At 45.9% G+C, this 20,809-nt stretch overlaps 2 protein-coding genes and 1 long non-coding RNA gene across 3 annotated transcripts in view; 1 reads left to right on the top strand and 2 right to left on the bottom strand.

Moving 5' to 3' along the window:
* Nucleotides 1-20,809, bottom strand: part of LOC309340963 (uncharacterized protein) — a 132,450-nt gene that overhangs the window by 97,381 nt on the left and 14,260 nt on the right. The gene's annotated exons all lie outside the window — the stretch shown is intronic.
* On the top strand, nt 3,347-19,844 carry LOC309340579 (uncharacterized protein; the record flags this gene model as incomplete). The annotated part of the gene is made up of 6 exons (XM_081859467.1): nt 3,347-3,775; nt 3,975-4,056; nt 4,337-4,419; nt 8,707-8,833; nt 17,380-18,411; nt 19,825-19,844. The coding sequence occupies 6 exons, from the start codon at nt 3,347-3,349 to the stop codon at nt 19,842-19,844; spliced, it is 1,773 nt and encodes a 590-aa protein (XP_081715593.1).
* LOC309341422 lies at nt 7,506-8,499 on the bottom strand. The gene is made up of 2 exons (XR_014156324.1): nt 7,750-8,499; nt 7,506-7,582 (listed from the first exon to the last, which is right to left on the bottom strand). It is a non-coding gene; the product is annotated as an uncharacterized lncRNA (long non-coding RNA).

Below are 20,809 nucleotides of genomic sequence, written 5' to 3'. Positions count from 1 at the left end.
CCGAGGGAGGTGCTCAGAGCCCAGCCAAGAGCCAAAGACCCCCCAAAAGGGACTGAGGGAGATGCTCAGAGCCCAGCCAAGAGCCAAAGCCCCCCCCCCAAAGGGACCGAGGGAGGTGCTCAGAGCCCAGCCAAGAGCCAAGGCCCCCCCAAAAGGGACTGAGGGAGATGCTCAGAGCCCAGCCAAGAGCCAAAGGCCCCCCCAAAAAAGGGACTGAGGGAGATGCTCAGAGCCCAGCCAAGAGCCAAAGGCCCCCCCCAAAAAGGGACCGAGGGAGATGCTCAGAGCCCAGCCAGGAGCCAAAGGCCCCCCCCCCAAAGGGACTGAGGGAGATGCTCAGAGACCAGCCAGGAGCCAAAGGCCCCCCCCAAAAGGGACTGAGGGAGATGCTCAGAGCCCAGCCAAGAGCCAAAGGCCCCCCCCCCAAAAGGGACCGAGGGAGATGCTCAGAGCCCAGCCAAGAGCCAAAGGACCCCCCCAAAAGGGACCGAGGGAGATGCTCAGAGCCCAGCCAGGAGCCAAAGGCCCCCCCAAAAAAGGGACCGAGGGAGATGCTCAGAGCCAAGCCAGGAGCCAAAGGCCCCCCCCCAAAGGGACTGAGGGAGATGCTCAGAGCCCAACCAAGAGCCACAGGCGCCCCCCAAAAGGGACTGAGGGAGATGCTCAGAGCCCAGCCAAGAGCCAAAGGCCCCCCCCCCAAAAGGGACCGAGGGAGATGCTCAGAGCCCAGCCAAGAGCCAAAGGACCCCCCCAAAAGGGACCGAGGGAGATGCTCAGAGCCCAGCCAGGAGCCAAAGCCCCCCCCAAAAGGGACTGAGGGAGATGCTCAGAGCCCAGCCGAGCCAAAGCCCCCCCCCAAAAAGGGACTGAGGGAGATGCTCAGAGCCCAGCCAAGAGCCAAAGGCCCCCCCCAAAAAAGGGACCGAAGGAGATGCTCAGAGCCCAGCCAAGAGCCACAGGCCCCCCCCAAAAGGGACTGAGGGAGATGCTCAGAGCCCAGCCAAGAGCCAAAGACCCCCCCAAAAAAGGGACCGAGGGAGATGCTCAGAGCCCAGCCAAGAGCCAAAGGCCCCCCCAAAAAAGGGACCGAGGGAGATGCTCAGAGCCAAGCCAGGAGCCAAAGGCCCCCCCCCAAAGGGACTGAGGGAGATGCTCAGAGCCCAACCAAGAGCCACAGGCGCCCCAAAAAAGGGACCGAGGGAGATGCTCAGAGCCCAGTCAAGAGCCAAAGGCCCCCCCAAAAGGGACCGAGGGAGATGCTCAGAGCCCAGTCAGGAGCCAAAGGACCCCCCCAAGGGACCGAGGGAGATGCTCAGAGCCCAGCCAAGAGCCAAAGGCCCCCCCAAAAGAGACCGAGGGAGATGCTCAGAGCCCAGCCAAGAGCCAAAGGCCCCCCCCAAAGGGACCGAGGGAGATGCTCAGAGCCCAGCCAAGAGCCAAAGGCCCCCCCCCAAGGGACCGAGGGAGATGCTCAGAGCCCAGCCAAGAGCCAAAGGCCCCCCCAAAAGGGACCGAGGGAGATGCTCAGAGCCCAGCCAAGAGCCAAAGGCCCCCCAAAAAAGGGACCGAGGGTGATGCTCAGAGCCCAGCCAAGAGCCAAAGGACCCCCCCCAAGGGACCGAGGGAGATGCTCAGAGCCCAGCCAAGAGCCAAAGGCCCCCCCAAAAGGGACCGAGGGAGATGCTCAGAGCCCAGCCAAGAGCCAAAGGCCCCCCAAAAAAGGATCCCTTGCCATAGGCGGATCCAGGGGAAGCTGCCCCATTAGAGCCATTCAAAATAATAAAGAGCTGAGGTTCAGAAAGGCGAGAGGGCTGAGCGGGGGGGGGGGGGGACTGGCCTTGCAAGGGTTAAAGGGAAGTGAGCTGCCTTCCTAGAGAGGCCAGGAAGCAAGGGGGGGCAGGTCCTCCAGCTCCAAGCCCCACCCCCCCAGTCCTTCCCTGCTTGGGTGTCTCTCCTGCAAGGGCTGCCTCGCTCTCCCCTCCTGGGATCTGGTGAGTCTCCCCTCTCTCTCTCTGGGATCTGGTGGGGGTCCCAGGGCTGCAGCAGGGGAGGGGGCCTGGGGGGCCTGATCAGCTCCTGCAGGGGGGGGACCCCAAGTCAGGGAGGAGGAGAGGGTCCTGCCAGGGAGGGGCCAGGGCTGCCACGCTCTCCTTCCTGCAGATCAGAGGATCCCAAACTCATTTGGCCTTTCAGAAAAAATGACTCCCACGAAATCTCCCTTCTTTATACAGTACAAAGGAGTCCCTGGGACTTTAACTCTCAGCGTCACTGCAGAACAGAGGAAACATCTGCAAATGGTTTTCCAAAGCTGGACAAGGAGGTGGACTAGACACCCCCTCCCCAAAAAAAACCCCCACGGGGAGGAAGGAAGAAAAGGTGGGAGAGGAAGGCCAGGGATAAAGAGAGGGATCCCAGCCCAGAGTCTGGCTGCTGCAATGGGGACCAGTTTCCCCGTGTCTCCCAGGGCAGCCCCCCACGGAGGCCACGGCAGCCATCCCCTCGCACCCAGAGCAGGGCATCCCAGGACCCCATCCTCTCTCTCCCAAAGGGATTGTTGCTGGAAAAGCAGCCGGAAATGGGCGCTGCTCCTCCCTGAGCCTCCAGGGACCTGGGCATCAATGGCTGTGCATGTGTGAAGCTATCTAATAGAATAATAAATTTCCTGCCCTTCACCCTAAGCTTCAAGGGAGATGTCTTTGGCTCCACCCACTTGGCCCTTGTCCAGATACATTCCTGGCCCTCAGAGCAAAGAAAAAGGGACCCCACCCCATGAATCTGTCATGAGAGCGGCAGAGAGACCAAGTGCAGGAAAAGGAGACAGAAGCAGGGGAGTGGGGGTGGGGGGAGCAACTCCTGAGGACCCCCGAATGAGGACCCCCACTAGAGCCAGGCATCCATTTTCCACAAGATACAAATTATTCCCTTGTCAGTCAGTTCTGACTTCTTGCATTTACTCAAAGGCAGGAGCACCAGACTGATTCACCTCAGAGAAATCCCTTCAGTGGCCTCCACATTTTGCATCACAATCTTCCTTCTAGGAGGGCTAGAGTCTGCTTCCTCCTCCTCCTCCTCTCCTTCTTCTTCTTCTTCTTCTCCTCTCCTCCTCCTCCTCCTCCGTCTTCTTCTTCAGAAGATACCTCATGGTTTGGTAGAGTCCCACCCTGGTTCCTAGGAAGACTCATCCATGCTTGCTCAAGGAACATTTCTCTTCTTCGGACCTAAAAATTCTGTAACTAAACAATGTATTTGCTTTATAGGATTTGCTAGCGCCTCATTAGCACAGGCAGAACTTGGCAGAAGACCAAAGGGTTCCTTCCCATCTCTTAGAGACTTCCTGAGAGCACAGATGGGTGAGCAAGACCCAGCTGGCCCTGGAGCAGGAAGAGGCCATGTCATTCCTGGAGCAGGAAGAGGCCATGTCATCCAAACTGGGAGCAGAGGGGGATTCTGGGGAAACTCTGTGCAGAAGATCCTGGGTGAGGAGGACACCCTCCGCTCAGAGGTGCAGAACCAACAGTTGAGTCAGTTCTGCTGCCAGGAGGCCAAAGGACCCCGAGAGGTTTGCAGCCGACTCTACCACCTTGACCGACAGTGGCTGAAGCCAGAAAGGCACACGAAAGCTGAGATGCTGGACCTGGTGATCTTGGAGCAGTTCATGTCTGTCCTTCCACCGGAGATGGAGAGCTGGGTGAGGGAATGCGGAGCAGAGACCAGTTCCCAGGCGGTGGCCCTGGCCGAAGGTTTCCTCCTGAGTCAGGCAGAGGAGAGAAAGCAGGTGAGAGAGACTTTCCTCTGGATACTCCCAAGGGGCTCCAAACAGGATGGAGAACATCCCATAATGCTCTACTGATGGCCCATTCTTTTCCTGGGAAGGCATCCATGGGATGAGATCTAACACCCTTAAACTTCTGTCCTTGTCATTCTCTTTCTAACATTTCTCGCCATTCATTCTCTGTTTGGAATCGCTCTTTCAGAAAAGGGATCATTTTGCAGAAATGGACCTGGATTCCTGTGAGGCAGAGAGGCCTCCGTTGGACACCAGAGAGAGGCCACTGGGTAAGGAGGAAGGTGGCTTTTCTCCATTTGGTCTCGTTCTGTTGGTTTTCCAACTAATCTGTGAGTTCCTTTTTTTTGGGGGGGGGGGAACAGTTGGGAACAAGGGTCCAAAGGAAGGGAGAAATAGTTTTGCACAACTAACATGAAATGGGCACAAACGTCCAACTGCACTCAGCAGGTAAGGCTTTCTGAAAGGCCCATCTGTAGTTAGAGATGTCCTGTTTCCTCTGTGAGAGAAGTAGGCACTCCTGGCATCCTGCTTATCTTTTTTCTCTTGCAGGTGACAGAATGATGCCGGCAAAACCTCCTGGTCCATCTTTTCATGGGGGCAGAAGGGAAGCAGCGGCTGTGGAACCAGATCAGGTCAGGGGAAGCTGCCTTGTGGGATCAGAGGCCGAGGGATGGAGCAATGTCATGGACTGGTTGGGCACAGAGGAATGGTGGGAGGAAGCAACCAGGGAATCAGGAAGGGAAGACGTCTCGGACCCCAAGAAGTAGAGGTAGAAGAAGGATGGGCGGTCAGAGGGAGAAGCCTGGGAAGAGGAGGTGTCAGAAGCTGAAGGGGCAACAGGGTTTAGTGAGCTGGGAGACTCTGAGGCAGAATGCAGTCCAGAATCGGAGGCAGAAGAGGAAGGAGACGAGTGGGAGGAGGGAGGATGAGAGGCTGAGGTGAGTCAGGAGAAGGAGGATCAACCGGGGGCTCCCTCTCCTTCTGCCAGAATCCACCCTCCCTGCTTGTCTCTCGGAGGCAGGAGATGTCTGAGAATGGAAGGGCAAAGGCAGGCTGCACACTGGCGCCAGAAACCCCAGAGAGGAGGGGGCTTGGAAAGCTGTGGGGAGTTGGGGGCCTTCACTCTTGGCAACTGCTTTTGTGGAGGAAGACACTGTCTTAAAATTCTACTCAATATTGATCCAGAGCAGAACTACAATGTATAGTTAGCAGAGTGAAATTGTAAAGACGTTGCTGTATTCCCCAAAATAGACCCGAGGCAATTGTATTTCATCCAGCAGAGCTTTCTGCTACTGAAGGCAAATGAGCATAATGGTCCCACATCCAAAACGTTCAGGATTGGCCCTGTTCATAAGAAATCCAGTTGCAGCAGACTTAACTGAAATTTCCCACAACTTATAATAAATTTAAACCTTAACACTCAGCATACTATGTACGGAACACCAGAAGGGGGAGAGAGAGAGAGAGAGAGAGAGAGAGAGAGAGAGAGAGAGAAAGTGAAACGCAGGCTCCTTCTGGCCTCTTCTTATAGTCAGCATGATCTTGACAGAAGAGATGACAGAACCACTTTAACCCAGCTGTACTCAGCTTCTCTGAAGGAATAACCCAAACATCAGGAACCTTCTGCTTGTTTCTTTTACGCAGAGAAGCTTCCGGAACCCTCTTGAATTAATTAGTATTGTTGTTTTTGTTTAGTCGTTTAGTCGTGTCCGCCTCTTCGTGACCCCCTGGACCAGAGCACGCCAGGCCCTCCTGTCTTCCACTACCTTCCGCAGTTTGGTCAGACTCATGCTGGTAGCTTCGAGAACACTGTCCCACCATCTCGTCCTCTGTCATCCCCTTCTCCTTGTGCCCTCCATCTTTCCCAACATCAGGGTCTTTTCCAGGGAGTCTTCTCTTCTCATGAGGTGGCCAAAGTCTTGGAGTCTCAGCTTCAGGATCTGTCCTTCCAGTGAGCACTCAGGGCTGATTTCCTTCAGAATGGAGAGGTTGGATCTTCTTGCAGTCCATGGGACTCTCAAGAGTCTCCTCCAGCACCATAATTCAAAAGCATCCATTCTTCGGCGATCAGCCTTCTTTATGGTCCAGCTCTCACTTCCATACATCACTACTGGGAAAATCATAGGTTTAACTATACGGACCTTTGTTGGTAAGGTGATGTCTCTGCTTTTTAAGTGCTGTCTAGGTTTGTCATTGCTTTTCTCCAAAGAAGCAGGCGCCTTTTAATTTCGTGACTGCTGTCACCATCTGCAGTGATCATGGAGCCCAAGAAAGTAAAATCTCTCACTGCCTCCATTTCTTCCCCTTCTATTTGCCAGGAGGTGACGGGCCCAGTGGCCATGATCTTCGTTTTTTAATGTTGAGCTTCAAACCATATTTTGCGCTCTCCTCTTTCACCCTCATTAAAAGGTTATTTAATATCTCCTCACTTTCTACCATCAGTGTTTTGTCATCTGCATATCTGAGGTTGTTGATATTTCTTCTGTGTCCAGTACTGTGTCCAGTTCTGGGCACCACAGTTCACACTTCAAAACAACCTTGACAGATTAGAGAACTGGGCCAAAACAAACAAGATGAATTTTAACAGGGAGAAATGTAAAGTATTGCACTTGGGCAAAAAAAATGAGAGGCACAAATACAAGATGGGTGACACCTGGCTTGAGAGCAGTACATGTGAAAAGGATCTAGGAGTCTTGGTTGACCACAAACTTGACATGAGCCAACAGTGTGACGCGGCAGCTAAAAAAGCCAATGCAATTCTGGGCTGCATCAATAGGAGTATAGCATCTAGATCAAGGGAAGTAATAGTGCCACTGTATTCTGCTCTGGTCAGACCTCACCTGGAGTACTGTGTCCAGTTCTGGGCACCACAGTTCAAGAAGGACACTGACAAACTGGAACGTGTCCAGAGGAGGGCAACCAAAATGGTCAAAGGCCTGGAAACGATGCCTTATGAGGAACGGCTAAGGGAGCTGGGCATGTTTAGCCTGGAGAAGAGGAGGTTAAGGGGTGATATGATAGCCATGTTCAAATATATAAAAGGATGTCACATAGAGGAGGGAGAAAGGTTGTTTTCCGCTGCTCACATAGAGGAGGGAGAAGCAGACACGGAGCAATGGTTCCAAACTACAAGAAAAAAGATTCCACCTAAACATTAGGAAGAACTTCCTGACCGTAAGAGCTGTTTGACAGTGGAATTTGCTGCCAAGGAGTGTGGTGGAGTCTCCTTCTTTGGAGGTCTTTAAGCAGAGGCTTGACAACCATATGTCAGGATTGCTCTGATGGTGTTTCCTGCTTGGCAGGGGGTTGGACTCGATGGCCCTTGTGGTCTCTTCCAATTCTATGATTCTTCCGGCAATCTTAATTCCAGCTAGGGATTCATCCAGTCCAGCCTTTCGCATGATGAATTCTGCATATAAGTTAAATAAGCCGGGAGACAATATACAGCCTTGTCGTACTCCTTTATAGGAAATACTTTCTGCACTAAGAAATGCAAAGTGACAGACCCTCCGGGAATGAGCTGCTCTTCTCATTACGCCAGAACCTCAGCCAAGATTGTGAATATCGTGTTCTTGCTGATAAAGAGTTAACTCCAGCTGTGAAGTGTGGGATTTCCTGCCCATATAACTCTGTGACAACAGCCTTCTGAATGTCGCCAGTAGGATTCATCTGTAGTTGCAGTTTTTATGGAATCCTAGAGTTGAAAGGGACCCCAAAGTTCATCAAGTCCCACCCCCTGCATTGCAGGAGTCTCAGCTAGATCACCCAAGACAGATGGCCATCCAAACTAGGCTTCTTGTATTTCATAGAATCATAGAATAGAATCATAGAATCATAGAGTTGGATGAGACCACAAGGGCCATCGAGTCCAACACCCTGCCAACACCATCAGAGCACTCCTGACATATGGTTGTCAAGCCTCTGCTTAAAGACCTCCAAAGAAGGAGACTCCACCACACCACACCACATTTCTATATTCATCACTAAATGCTAAAATAGGCTTCTAAGCTGTGGACAGACGAGAACAAATAGAGGCCAGGATTCACCTAGCCAGCCACATCTGCTGCGAAATATAGCCTGCCCCCCACTCCTCCCCCTCTCCATGCCCCCTTGAACCCCTGGAATTTGGCTCTAGGGCACTGGGAGTGAACCTCCCCAGAACAACTCACGAGGAGAGGAGAAAGTGGATCCTTCCATCGGGGAAACTGGAATGCTTGCGTAGGCAGAATAACGTGGAAAACATAAGTTGGAGAACCACCTATTTGCACAAAGACAAATACCCGTAATTAAAAGCAGAATAAAATAATTGAATTAAAGCGTTAAAATAGCTACCCATAATTAAAATGTGCAGCAAAGCAATCCTACTGAAATAACGCAGCAGAATTAGATAAACTAAGAGGAAGGATTCAAAACCGGCGAGACCAGAAATTCACGGAAGACTGGAGTAAACTGAAAAGTAATTGTGAAGAACAGACGACGTTTGTAGGGTTGCAAGAAGTTTTGTGAGGAGTATTATTAGAAGTATGGAAAAAATGGACAAGGGGGAGGATGATTTGTTAAGAGATGTAAAGGCAATATAAAGTTAAGAAATGCATAAGAAGTGGATAAAATGGTGGATCATCAGAGGTGCTGATGGAAGTCTAAAAAGATTGTATGAGGGATAAGTTTTGTGGTACATTTTATAGTTTATTAGTTAAAATTGTATATATATATATATATATATTTTGGTGTCCTCGGGTGTCTTCCCGTGTAAAAGTTGGGGTGTCTAGGCGACGTTTCGACGAGGTCTCACTCGTCATCTTCAGGCTGGTGCTTTCGGCTTAATAGCGCAGCAATTAAGAGGAAGGAAACAACAGAGCATTGTGTAGCAGATCATATTTCTGCTGTCTCAGAGGAGGACATTTCCCTTTTTCTTTTAGGGTCCAGTGTGCTTTGAAGATGTTTCTGTTCGTTTCACGGATGAGGAGTGGGCATTGCTGGATCCTGACCAGAGAGCTCTGCATAAGGACGTTATGGAGGAGAATCGGGGGATCGTGGCCTCTCTTGGTAAGGCTCCCTGTGGGATTGTCCTATCTGCCTGGAAATTCAAGAAATACCTCTATTTGACAAACCTCATATATTTTCACAGAGCTCAACAGCGCCCCCTACAACACCTGGGAACCTAACGCCCCCACAATAAGCCTTGAACAGCAAATTACAGTTTTTTCTGTCAAAAATCTTCCACCAGTTCTGCCTTTTTATACTACGATTCGGCTGGTCTGAACTGCCCAGACATCTTAAATGTCAGCTTCAGAGTTGTTAGGAAAGATAAGTAGCTTCTGTCAGGTTTTCTGTTTTTGTTTTTGCTGCTGTCAGTCTTGGGTTGACCCAAGAGACGCCTGACATTGGCGATGGAGGGGATGCCGTGACTGGGCCAAACAAAATCCGTCCCAGAGAAGAGCCAGGCTTATTGAATCTCAGGTAGTAGTATCAGTGATAGTAATAATTTTTATTTATCCCCTGCCCATCTGGCTGGGTTGTCCCAGCTCCTCTGGGTGGCTTCCAACACATATATACACATGAAACATCAATCCCATATAAAAGGATATTAACTTTAATTGAACAACTTATACTAGTGGCTAAAATCATGGAAACCTTTTTAAAAAGTGTGTTTGATGGCTCATAACACCACTTTTTTGGGAAGTGATACCATAGGAAAGGGACACGGGTGGCGCTGTGGGTTAAACCACAGAGCCTAGGGCTTGCCAGTCAGAAGGTCGGTGGTTCGCATCCCCACGACGGGTTGAGCTCCCGTTGCTCGGTCCCTGCTCCTCCCAACCTAGCAGTTCGAAAGCACATCAAAGTGAAAATAGATAAATAGGTACCGCTCCGGCGGGAAGGTAAACTGTGTTTCCGTGCGCTGCTCTGGTTTGCCAGAAGCGGCTTAGTCATGCTGGCCACATGACCCGGGAGCTGTCTGTGGACAAACACTGGCTCCCTCGGCCAATAAAGCGAGATGAGCGCCGCAACCCCAGAGTCGGTCACGACTGGATCTAATGGTCAGGGGTCCCTTTACCTTTACCTTACCATAGGAAAGATAATTTAATGAAGATTGCAATGCAATAACTTTTATGAAGGAGTATTTATTAGAACAACAGTCATAAAAAAGAAATGTGAAACGCTTAGAAAAAAGGAGATATACAACGCCTTCCCATGGAGTGAAGCAAGTTTTTTAGTTCTGCAGCTGTGATAATGTGAAACCCAGATGGAATTATTGCCTCTGTTAATTGGGCTTTATTGCTGGGTTGCTTCTGACTAACAAGTTCCTTTAGTCAGCTCCCAAGATTTTCGCTTGGGCTATTCCCAGGCCATTCCAGCAGTGGAATAGGATTTCACATTCAGAACGCTTCAGTTCAGGCTCAAGTATTTGATTTATGTATTTGGGGGCATTGACGTTCCCATTAATGACACAAATTCTGCCCCCACCTTTTGCTGTCCTACAACCCCAGATCATCACACTGTCTGGGTGTTTCACGGTCGGTATAATGCAAGTAGGATGTAAATCTTCTCCGCTTCTCCTCCTCCTCGCATATTTCATGCCATTAGTACCAAGCAAGGAGATTGGGGTCTCAGCTCCAAATAACACTGTCCCATTGTTCCGCTGTCCAGTTACCATGGGTTGTAGCCCAGTTTAATCTTTTCCACCTTGGCTTGAGAGATAATGGCTTTTCCCTTGGAATTCTAGCATTATACCAGTCCTTGCACTCAACTTCACCTTACATTGCCCCATGTCATCTTGTAAACACCCAGATGATTTTTTTCTTCCACGTAGGCACAGTCTCTTCATCCTTTGATTGTCACTTGCTGTTGTGCACCTTTTCCTGCCTTTACCAGTCTGATTTTGTAGTGACTGAGTCTCCTTATACCTCTTCACAAATATAGAAAGGCCAGCTTTGGTTAGGTTTTCCTCAATCTTTCTTCTTCTTTTTTCTTTTTTAAAAATGAATATTTATTGAATTTTATAACAAATAAAAATATCTCAATCATCGTGTTATATACAATTGTTCTCCCTCCCGTCCTCCGGACTTCCCTCAACTCTGTTACAATATGAGAACATCGCAGCTGCAGACAGCCAGCTTGTTGACATCATGTGATATGGCTAGCTGTGGGAAAGTAAATTCCCGGAAGTTCACAGGCTTTGGAAGTCTGTGTCCAGTGTGTAATTTGAGACCTTCCTGTTGCATTTGTTAAGGAAGTCTTTGTCACTTGCTGGGTGGAAACTGAAGTGATTGGACACGTTTTCTGTAGAGCTGTAATGTCAGAAATAAACAATATGTAAATAGATTTCTGACTACTCTTCTTTCCCCTGCGAAGGGGGAGAAGTGGGTGTGCATTTTCCACGCTGGGAAATGTTGCCTATATCAAGATCTCCCTGGTCTGTCTGGGAACGCAGCCAGAGGCAGATCACCGGTAAACCAGCTCCGGGAGCAGGGAGAGGGGACAGCTTCTCCAGATGGGGCTAGTTTTCCAACAAACCCCCCCCCCCCTCTACTGAGTTATTTAGTTTTATTTATTGTGTCCTGCTTTATATAAAAGTAAATTCCCTTATCATTTTGTTAAAATTTCTATTACTATAATAAAGTTGTGAATGTTTATTCAGACCCTGCCAGTGAGTCCAATCCATTTTTTTGTTTCTGCAAATAACCTGTAAATGGTTCCCAAACTCTTTCAAAATCCTTTTTGTCCTTCTCTCGTAGTTTCTTTGTTAGCTTAGCCAATTCTGCATAAGTCATCAGTTTTTCTTACCATTGTTCTTTTGATGGTATTTCTTCCATCTTCCAATTTTGTGCAGTCAAGATTCTTGCCGCTGTTGTAGCATACATAAATAATGTCCATTTTTCTTTTGGCAGCTCTTGATTAAAATACCTTTTTCATTTCATTATATATCATTTCCCAGAAAGCCTTAATCCTTGGGCACATCCACCAAAGGTGAAAGAATGTACCTTCAGTTTCTTTACATTTCCAACATTTATTATCGGCAAATGATAGATTTTTGCAAGCTTAACTGGGGTCATGTACCACCTGTAAATCATTTTCATAATATTCTCTCTTAAGGCATTACATGCCGTAAATTTCATGCCGGTGGTCCACAACTGTTCCCAGTCAGCGAACATAATGTTATGACCAATATCTTGTGCCCACTTAATCATAGCTGATTTAACCATTTCATCCTGCGTATTCCATTTCAACAGCAAGTTATACATCTTTGACAAATTCTTAGTTTTTGGTTCTAACAATTCTGTTTCCAATTTTGATTTTTCCACCTGGAAGCCAATTTTCCTATCCAGCTTATAAGCCTCCATTATTTGATAGTAATGCAGCCAGTCTCGCACTTTATCTTTTAATTTCTCAAAACTCTGCAATTTCAGTTTATTCCCTTCTTGTTCCAAAATTTCCCAGTATCTCAGCCATTTTGACTCCATATTAAGTTTTTTTACAGCCTTTGCCTCCATTGGCGACAACCACCTTGGAGTTCTGTTTTCCAGCAAATCTTTATACTTAATCAAGACATTGTACAATGCTTTCCTGACAATATGATTTTTGAAAGCTTTATGAGCTTTGACCTTGTCGTACCACAGATATGCATGCCATCCAAAAGCATTGTTAAAACCTTCTAAGTCCAAAATGTCTGTATTCTCAAGAAGCAGCCAGTCTTTCAACCAGCAGAAAGCTGCTGATTAATAATATAGTTTAAGGTCTGGCAGAAATATCTTTCTGCCACTTCTTGAAACAGTCCATCTTGTCAACAATTTGCAATGTTTGAAACAAAAATAACATTCTAGGCAATACATTCATCTTTATAGCTGCAATTCTACCCAACAAGGAAAGCTTCAAATTTGTCCAAATTTCTAAATCTTTTTTCACTTCTGTCCAACATTTCTCATAGTTATCTTTAAACAAATTCACATTTTTAGCTGTCATATTAATCCCCAAGTATTTCACTTTCTTAACCACATTTAACCCTGTCTCATTCTGAAACCTCTCCATTTCTATAGGTGTTAATTTTTTCTCTAATACCTTAGTTTTTAATTTGTTCAATTTAAATTCTGCAACTTGACCAAACTCTTGAATTAATTCTAGAACCCTTTTAGTACTAGATTCTGGCTCTTGTAATGTAAGTACCAAATCATCTGCAAATGCTCTCAATTTGTATTGTTTAACTCCGACCTGTACCCCTTTAACCAGCTGATCCCTTCTAATCATGTTCAGCAAAACCTCCAGAACTGATATAAAAAGTAATGGAGAGATTGGGCACCCCTGATGTGTCCCTTTTTCTATCTTGAATTCTTCCATAACCACATTATTTACAATTAGCTTTGCTTTTTGCTCTGAATATATTACACCTATACCGTTTTCGAATCCTTGGCCTACCCCCATCCCCTGGAGATTCTTCTTCATAAAACTCCAAGAAATATTGTCAAAGGCTTTCTCCGCGTCCACAAATATCAAAACTGCTTTAGTATTTATATTCACTTCTAACTTTTCCAAAATGTCAATTAAATTCCTTACATTGTCTGACAGATGTCTTCTCGGGAGAAAGCCCGCTTGGTCTCAATGAATCTCCTCCATCAAAACTTTTTTCAATCTCTTAGCCAAAATGTCAGCAAAGATTTTGTAATCCACTTTTAGTAACGAAATAGGGCGGTAGTTCTTAAGTTGAGTCTTTTCAGTCTCTGTCTTCGGTATAAGTGTAATAAAAGCCTCTTTCCACGATTCTGGTGCCCTTTTCCCCTCCAGAATTTCATTGCAGACTTCCTTCAAAGGTTGATAACCACTCCTTCAAAGCTTTATAATATCTGGAAGTCAGCCCATCCGGTCCCGGAGATTTACCCAATTGCATGTTTTTAATGGCACCTTCTATTTCCTGTTCAGTTATTTTTTGATTTAAAACTATTTTACTTTCATGAGAGATTTTTTTTTAATCCATTTTTCTCAAGAAATTGTTCTATGTCCGATTCTTTCTGCAGCCCTTGTGAATATAGTTGTTTAAAATATCTCTGGAAGCAGTTTCTGATCTCAATTGCGTTATAGATGTTCTTTCCTTCCACTTCTAAGTTTGTAACCGTATTCAGTTTTTGTCTTTTCCTCATTTGCCAAGCCAATAATTTACCACATTTATCTGCTGATTCAAAAGTCTTTTGTCTCATTTGTTTAATTTTCCATTCTATTTCTTGATTCATCAATTCCATGTATTGTGTTTGATATAACTTAATTTCTCTCAAAATCTCATGAGACTTTGGTTTTGATCTTAATTTCCTTTCCCCTTCTTTTATCTTCTCCAAAATCTTATCTTTCTTCTCATTTTGGCTTCTCTTCTTTATTGCATTTTGTTGTATCAAGAATCCTCGCATAACGGCTTTACTTGCGTCCCAGATTACTCTTTTTTCAACATTGGTCTTCATATTTATTTCAAAATAGTCTCTCAAAGTTTTTTGGGCCTTTTTATATACTTCTTCATCTCTAAATAAGGTGTCATTCATCCTCCATCTGAAGGAGCCAGCAGTTATTTGCTTCATCTCCATCTTTACGGCATTATGGTCGGAGCAAGTTTTTGGGCAGATTTCTACTTTTTTTATCTTTGGTGCCATTCCTCTAGTAACCCATATTTGGTCAATTCTAGTCCATGTCATTTTGGCTTCAGAAAAGAAGGTTCCCTCTCTCTCAAGAGGGTTTTTTGTTCTCCAAATATCAACCAAATCCATATTGTCAGTCATTTCAAAGAAAGTTTTTGGTAGTCTTCCATCTTTAGTAACTACCTGTCTTTGTGCTTTGTCCATATTTGTAGATACTACTCCATTCATGTCTCCCATCAAAATTAAGTTGTAATCCAAATAGTCCAACAAAATCTCATGCAACTTCTTGAAAAATTCAGATTTCCCCTCATTCGGTGCATAAATTCCCACAATCAAAAATTTCTCTCCTTGGACTTGAATTTCAATTGCCAAGAATCTTCCTTGTTCATCTTTGAAAATAAATTTTGGTAGCAATTTTTCTTTTGCATATATCACCACTCCTCTTTTTTTAACTTTGTCAGATGAAATAAATTCTTGTCCCAATCTTTTATTAACAAGAATTTTCCTGTGTGACCTCATCACATGTGTTTCTTGTAAACAAATCCAATCCAATTGTTTTTTCGTCAATATATGAAAGACAGCTTTTCTCTTTCGGGGCATGTTCAGACCGTTACAATTCCAGCTTAGAAGTTGCAGAGCCATGATGGAACTATTTACTTTCCCCTCCTACTGCTCCGAGGAGTTGTTCTTCCTCTGTCGGTGGTTTCAACCCAAATGATAAGTTTGCTATGTCCAGTATTCCTTTTCCTGATGAACTCGGCTCCTCCCCAGATTCCACCTCCTTCTGGAGATCCTCTTCGTGGTCTCTCAAGAACTTGTCTTTATCACTCACAGTCCTTATTTTTATCTTCCTTCCTTTGTATTTGAAAGATAGGCCTTGGTATTTTTTAGTTTTTCAAAGCTCTGCAATTTTAGTTTATCTCCCTCTTGTTCCAAAATCTCCCAATATTTCGGCCATCTGGCCTCCATATTGAGCTTTTTCTGAGCCTTCGCTTCCATTGGTGACAACCACCTTGGGGTTTTATTTTCCAGTAAGTCCTTATATCTTATCCAGACATTAAACAATGCTTTCCTAACAATATGGTTTTTAAACGCTTTGTGAGCTTTAACCTTGTCATACCACAAATATGCATGCCACCCAAATACATTATTGAAACCTTCTATATCCAAAATGTCTGTGTTTTCAAGAAGCAGCCATTCTTTCAGCCAGCAAAATGCAGCTGATTCATAATAAATTTTGAGGTCTGGCAGGGCAAATCCACCTCTTTCTTTTGCATCGGTTAGTATTTTAAATTTTATTCTGGGCTTCTTGCCCTGCCAGACAAATCTAGAAATATCTCTCTGCCACTTCTTGAAACAGTCCATTTTGTCCAAAATTTGCAATGATTGAAACAAAAACAACATTCTTGGCAATACATTCATTTTTATAGCAGCAATGCGGCCTAGCAAAGAAAGCTTCAGGTTTGACCATATTTCTAAATCTTTTTTCACTTCTGTCCAGCATTTTTCATAATTATCTTTAATTAATAATATACAATCTGTAAATTTTATGTCAACTTTCCACAATTTTCCCCAACTTGCAACCTGAATGTTGTGTCCCACATACTGAGCCCATTTAAACATGACTGATTTAACCTCTTCATCTTTGGTTTCCCACTCTAATAAAATGCTATATACCGTATTTTTCGCTCTATAGGACACACTTTTCCCCCTCCAAAAATTGAGAGGAAATGTGTGTGCATCCTGTAGAGCGAATGCAGTCTGCGCAACTAATCCCAAAGCCAGAACAGGGAGACGGAGCGCTGCGCAGTGCTCCGTCTCGCTGTTCTAGCTTTGGGATAGCTGCGCAAAGCTTCCGCAGGGCAGCGGGGTGCCTTCACCCCGCTTCTCTGTGGAGGCATCAAAGGCTGCACTCCGGGGGCTTCAGGCAGCTATCCGCAAGCCTTCCGAGTGTGGCAGTAGTTCCCGCTGTGCTCGGAAGGTTTGCGGATAGCTGCCTGTTCTTGGGGTTGGGGTCGGGGGAAGACCGTCCCCAGCCCCGCAAGCTCCGGGAGTGGCGGCAAGGTTGCGCTCAATCTTGCCGCTGCTCCTGGACCTGTTCTGGGGGCTGGGGTTGGGGGACCCCACCCCAGCCCCACGGCTAAAAACGAAGCCAAGATAGCGAGCAGGATCCATCCCGCTCGCTGTCTTGGCTTCTGCCAAAGCCGTACGCAGCCTCTCCCAGCTGCAGGGGTTGGCACAGCTAAAGAGGAAGCCAAGACAGCCAGCGGGATGGATCCCGCTCATTTTCTGGGCTTCTTTGCTCTTTGGGGCTGGGGGGGAGAAATAAGTTTTTTTCCTTGATTCCCCCCCTAAAAACTAGCTGCGTCCTATGGAGCGAAAAATACAGTACTTTTTAAAACAAAATTGGATAAAATTGGAAAAAGAATAAGAATCTTCCATCTTTCTTCTAATTTCTTCATAACTGTAGCCTTTTTCACTTAATAGTACTATTTTACATCACTTTCTGGGTGTCCAGTCAACTTCTTGTGCCATTTCTTTAATTTTATTATGTTTTACAAACCACTAAATGAAAAAACACCAAATAACCAACCAACATGATAGCCATCACACAACACACTGCCAAAAGTCAAGCTAAGCAAGTTGTGCTTCCTTTTTCTGGTTATTCAGTTTTGACTTTTGATAGAATACACATACAGATTACATTCTTCATTAAATTATCTTTCCATTGATATTACTCAAAACAAAGTGGTGTTACGAGCCATCAAATATCTGAAATATACTTTCCCACTAAAAGGCTTCCACAGTTTTGGCCACTACTGTATATCAAGCAAATCAGCATTCAACAATCCATCAGAATATATTAATAAAAATGTTGGTTAATGACAACCAACAAGGGCAATGAACAAAGACCCAACTCCCTTCAGTTCTTCTTGATTTGTTCCTGAGGCTCTAATCCCTTTTTTGTCTCCATTGCAGATTTTGATGAATTGGAAAACAAGAACAAGGATGAACATGACAAAACCGCCGGAGAGGAGAAGCCATGGAAAAATTTGGAATGTGGAGAGAGCTGCAGTCAGAGCTCCCATTCCACTTCCCAACAAAGAATTCTCATTGGAAAGAAACCCTATCAGTGTGTGGAATGTGGAAAGAGCTTCAGTCAGAATTCCAATCTCACTAAGCATCAGAAAATTCATACAGGGGAGAAACCCTATCAGTGTGTGGAATGTGGAAAGAGCTTCACTCACAGCTCCAATCTCACTTCCCATTATAAAATTCATACAGGGGAGAAACCCTATCAGTGTGTGGAATGTGGAAAGAGCTTCACTCAGAGCTCCTCTCTCACTAAGCATCAGAAAATTCATACAGGGGAGAAACCCTATCAGTGTGTGGAATGTGGAAAGAGCTTCACTCAGAGCTCCTCTCTCACTTCCCATCAGAGAATTCATACTGGGGAGAAACCCTATCAGTGCCTGGAATGTGGAAAGAGCTTCAGTACAAGCTCCTCTCTCAATTCCCATCAGATAATTCATACTGGGGAGAAACCCTATCAGTGCATGGAATGTGGAAAGAGCTTCAGTACAAGCTCCTCTCTCAATTCCCATCAGATAATTCATACTGGGGAGAAACCCTATCAGTGTGTGGAATGTGGAAAGAGCTTCACTCAGAGCTCCTCTCTCACTTCCCATCAGAGAATTCATACTGGGGAGAAACCCTATCAGTGCCTGGAATGTGGAAAGAGCTTCAGGAAGAGCTCCAATCTCACTATGCATCAGACAAATCATACTGGGGAGAAACCCTATCAGTGCATGGAATGTGGAAAGAGCTTCAGTACAAGCTCCTCTCTCAATTCCCATCAGAGAATTCATACTGGGGAGAAACCCTATCAGTGTGTGGAATGTGGAAAGAGCTTCACTCAGAGCTCCAATCTCACTTCCCATTATAAAATTCATACAAGAGAGAAACCCTATGAGAAACCGTATCAGTGTGTGGAATGTGGAAAGAGCTTCAGTAAGAGCTCCTCTCTCAATTCCCATCAAAGAATTCATACAGGAGAGAAACCCTATCAGTGCCTGGAATGTGGAAAGAGCTTCAATACGAGCTCCTATCTCAGTTCCCATCGAAGAATTCATACAGGAGAGAAACCCTATCAGTGCATGGAATGTGGAAAGAGCTTCACTCAGAGCTCCTCTCTCACTTCCCATTATAAAATTCATACAAGAGAGAAACCCTATCAGTGTGTGGAATGTGGAAAGAGCTTCACTCAGAGCTCCTCTCTCACTTTCCATCAGAAAAGTCATACAAGAGAGAAACCCTATCAGTGTGTGGAATGTGGAAAGAGCTTCAGTACAAGCTCCTCTCTCAATTCCCATCAGAGAATTCATACTGGGGAGAAACCCTATCAGTGCGTGGAATGTGGAAAGAGCTTCAGTCAGAGCGCCAATCTCAGTTCCCATCAGAGAATTCATACCGGGGAGAAACCCTATCAGTGTGTGGAATGTGGGAAGAGCTTCAGTTACAGCCAGCATCTCACTTCCCATCAAAGAATTCATACAGGAGAGAAACCCTATCAGTGCATGGAATGTGGAAAGAGCTTCAGTACAAGCTCCTCTCTCACTTCCCATTATAAAATTCATACAAGAGAGAAACCCTATCAGTGTGTGGAATGTGGAAAGAGCTTCAGTACAAGCTCCTCTCTCAATTCCCATCAGAGAGTTCATACAGGGGAGAAACCCTATCAGTGTGTGGAATGTGGAAAGAGCTTCAGTCAGAGCTCCAATCTCACTTCGCATCAAAGAATTCATACAGGGGAGAAACCCTATCAGTGTGTGGAATGTGGGAAGAGCTTCAGTCAGAGCTCCAAACTCACTTCCCATCAAAGAATTCATACTGGGGAGAAACCCTATCAGTGCGTGGAATGTGGAAAGAGCTTCAGTCAGAGCTCCAATCTCAGTTCCCATCAGAGAATTCATACCGGGGAGAAACCCTATCAGTGTGTGGAATTTGGGAAGAGCTTCAGTTACAGCCACCATCTCACTTCCCATCAAAGAATTCATAGAGGGGAGAAACCATATCAGTGTGTGGAATGTGGAAAGAGCTTCAATCAAAAGGCCAGTCTCACTAAGCATCAGAGAATTCATACAAACGTTGGAAAAACCATTATATAGCTTTAGGAGCCAGGCAATCAGCACCTTTGGCTGATTGACATCTAATGCCCTTTTAAAATGTGGTAGGGAGGGTTTCAGGTTACGTGTTTTCAGGTTGCATCATGCGGTGACCTGGAAGTGCAAGAAAGAGTTACTTCCAGGTTTTGCCGCTCACACATGTGCAGACACGTAAAATGACATCACGCAAATGCGCAGAAGCAGTTAAACGCGACCTTCACATGCGCAGACACACAGATGTGGATTGTGTTCCTTTCAGGTTGTGAACGGGGTTCCTGAACTGATCCCGTTTGCAACCGGTTGGGAAACCCCCAGTTGGTACACATTGGCATTCCAATGGCGTACATGCATCATGTGATTTATTTTGCAAGGCGGGCCTTACCTGCTCCCCCCCCCCAATATTTTATTCAAATTGGCACCACTGGGTCGGGTGGTATACAAATTAAATAAATAAATAAATTGCCCTCCTTTGCACATGTTCCAGCTTGTCAATATCCTTTTTATCATTTTTAAAGTTTATGTGCCCTTCATCTGAAGATTTCACAACTGAAACATACAGGATTAAAGCATGGCTTTCTCAAAACAAGTCTAGCCAGAGAAATCTCTCCTCCCCTTTTTTTGGATGGAGTTACAAACTTTGTTGGTCAGGGGACAGCTGTGGAAATAGTGCATCTTGATTTCAGTAAGGCTTTTGACAAAGTCTCCTGTGATACTTATGTGAGGAAGCTGGTAACGTGGGCTGAACGAGGTAACTGTTAGTTGGATTTGACTGACCGAACTCAAAGAGAACTCCTTCATGGTTCCTCATCATCCTGGGGGAAGTGACAAGAGGGGTGCTGCAGGGTTCTGTCCTGGGCCCGTTGTTGTTCAACGTCTATAGAAATGACTTGGATGAAGGAACTGAGGGGGTGCTCATCACATTTGCAGGCAACCCCTGCTGTGAGTTCCTGCAGGTCCTGTCCCTGCCTCTCTCCATCTGGTCCAGGATGGGACCTGCTGTCCATCCTGGCTGATAAAAGCAAGCTGGGAAGGGCTGGGTGATGGACTTTGTGGGGTGGTGAATGCTTCTCTCTGTGAGGGGGCCTGCCCAGACCCACAGAAAAAGATGGTTATTAAACCGTTTCTTAAAAAAACATATTTAGACCTATCGCCCAACCTCAAATCTTCCATTCTTGGGCAAGGTGATTGAGCAAGTGATTGCTGAACAACTCCAGGCACGCCTGGAAGATGCAGACCATTTGGAT

The sequence above is a fragment of the Podarcis erhardii genome (assembly GCF_964252035.2).
Source record: "Podarcis erhardii genome assembly, chromosome: 4".
NCBI lineage: Eukaryota > Metazoa > Chordata > Lepidosauria > Squamata > Lacertidae > Podarcis > Podarcis erhardii.
The sequence above is the reverse complement of the archived record's forward strand: the minus strand, read 5'-3'. Positions and strand labels throughout refer to the sequence as shown.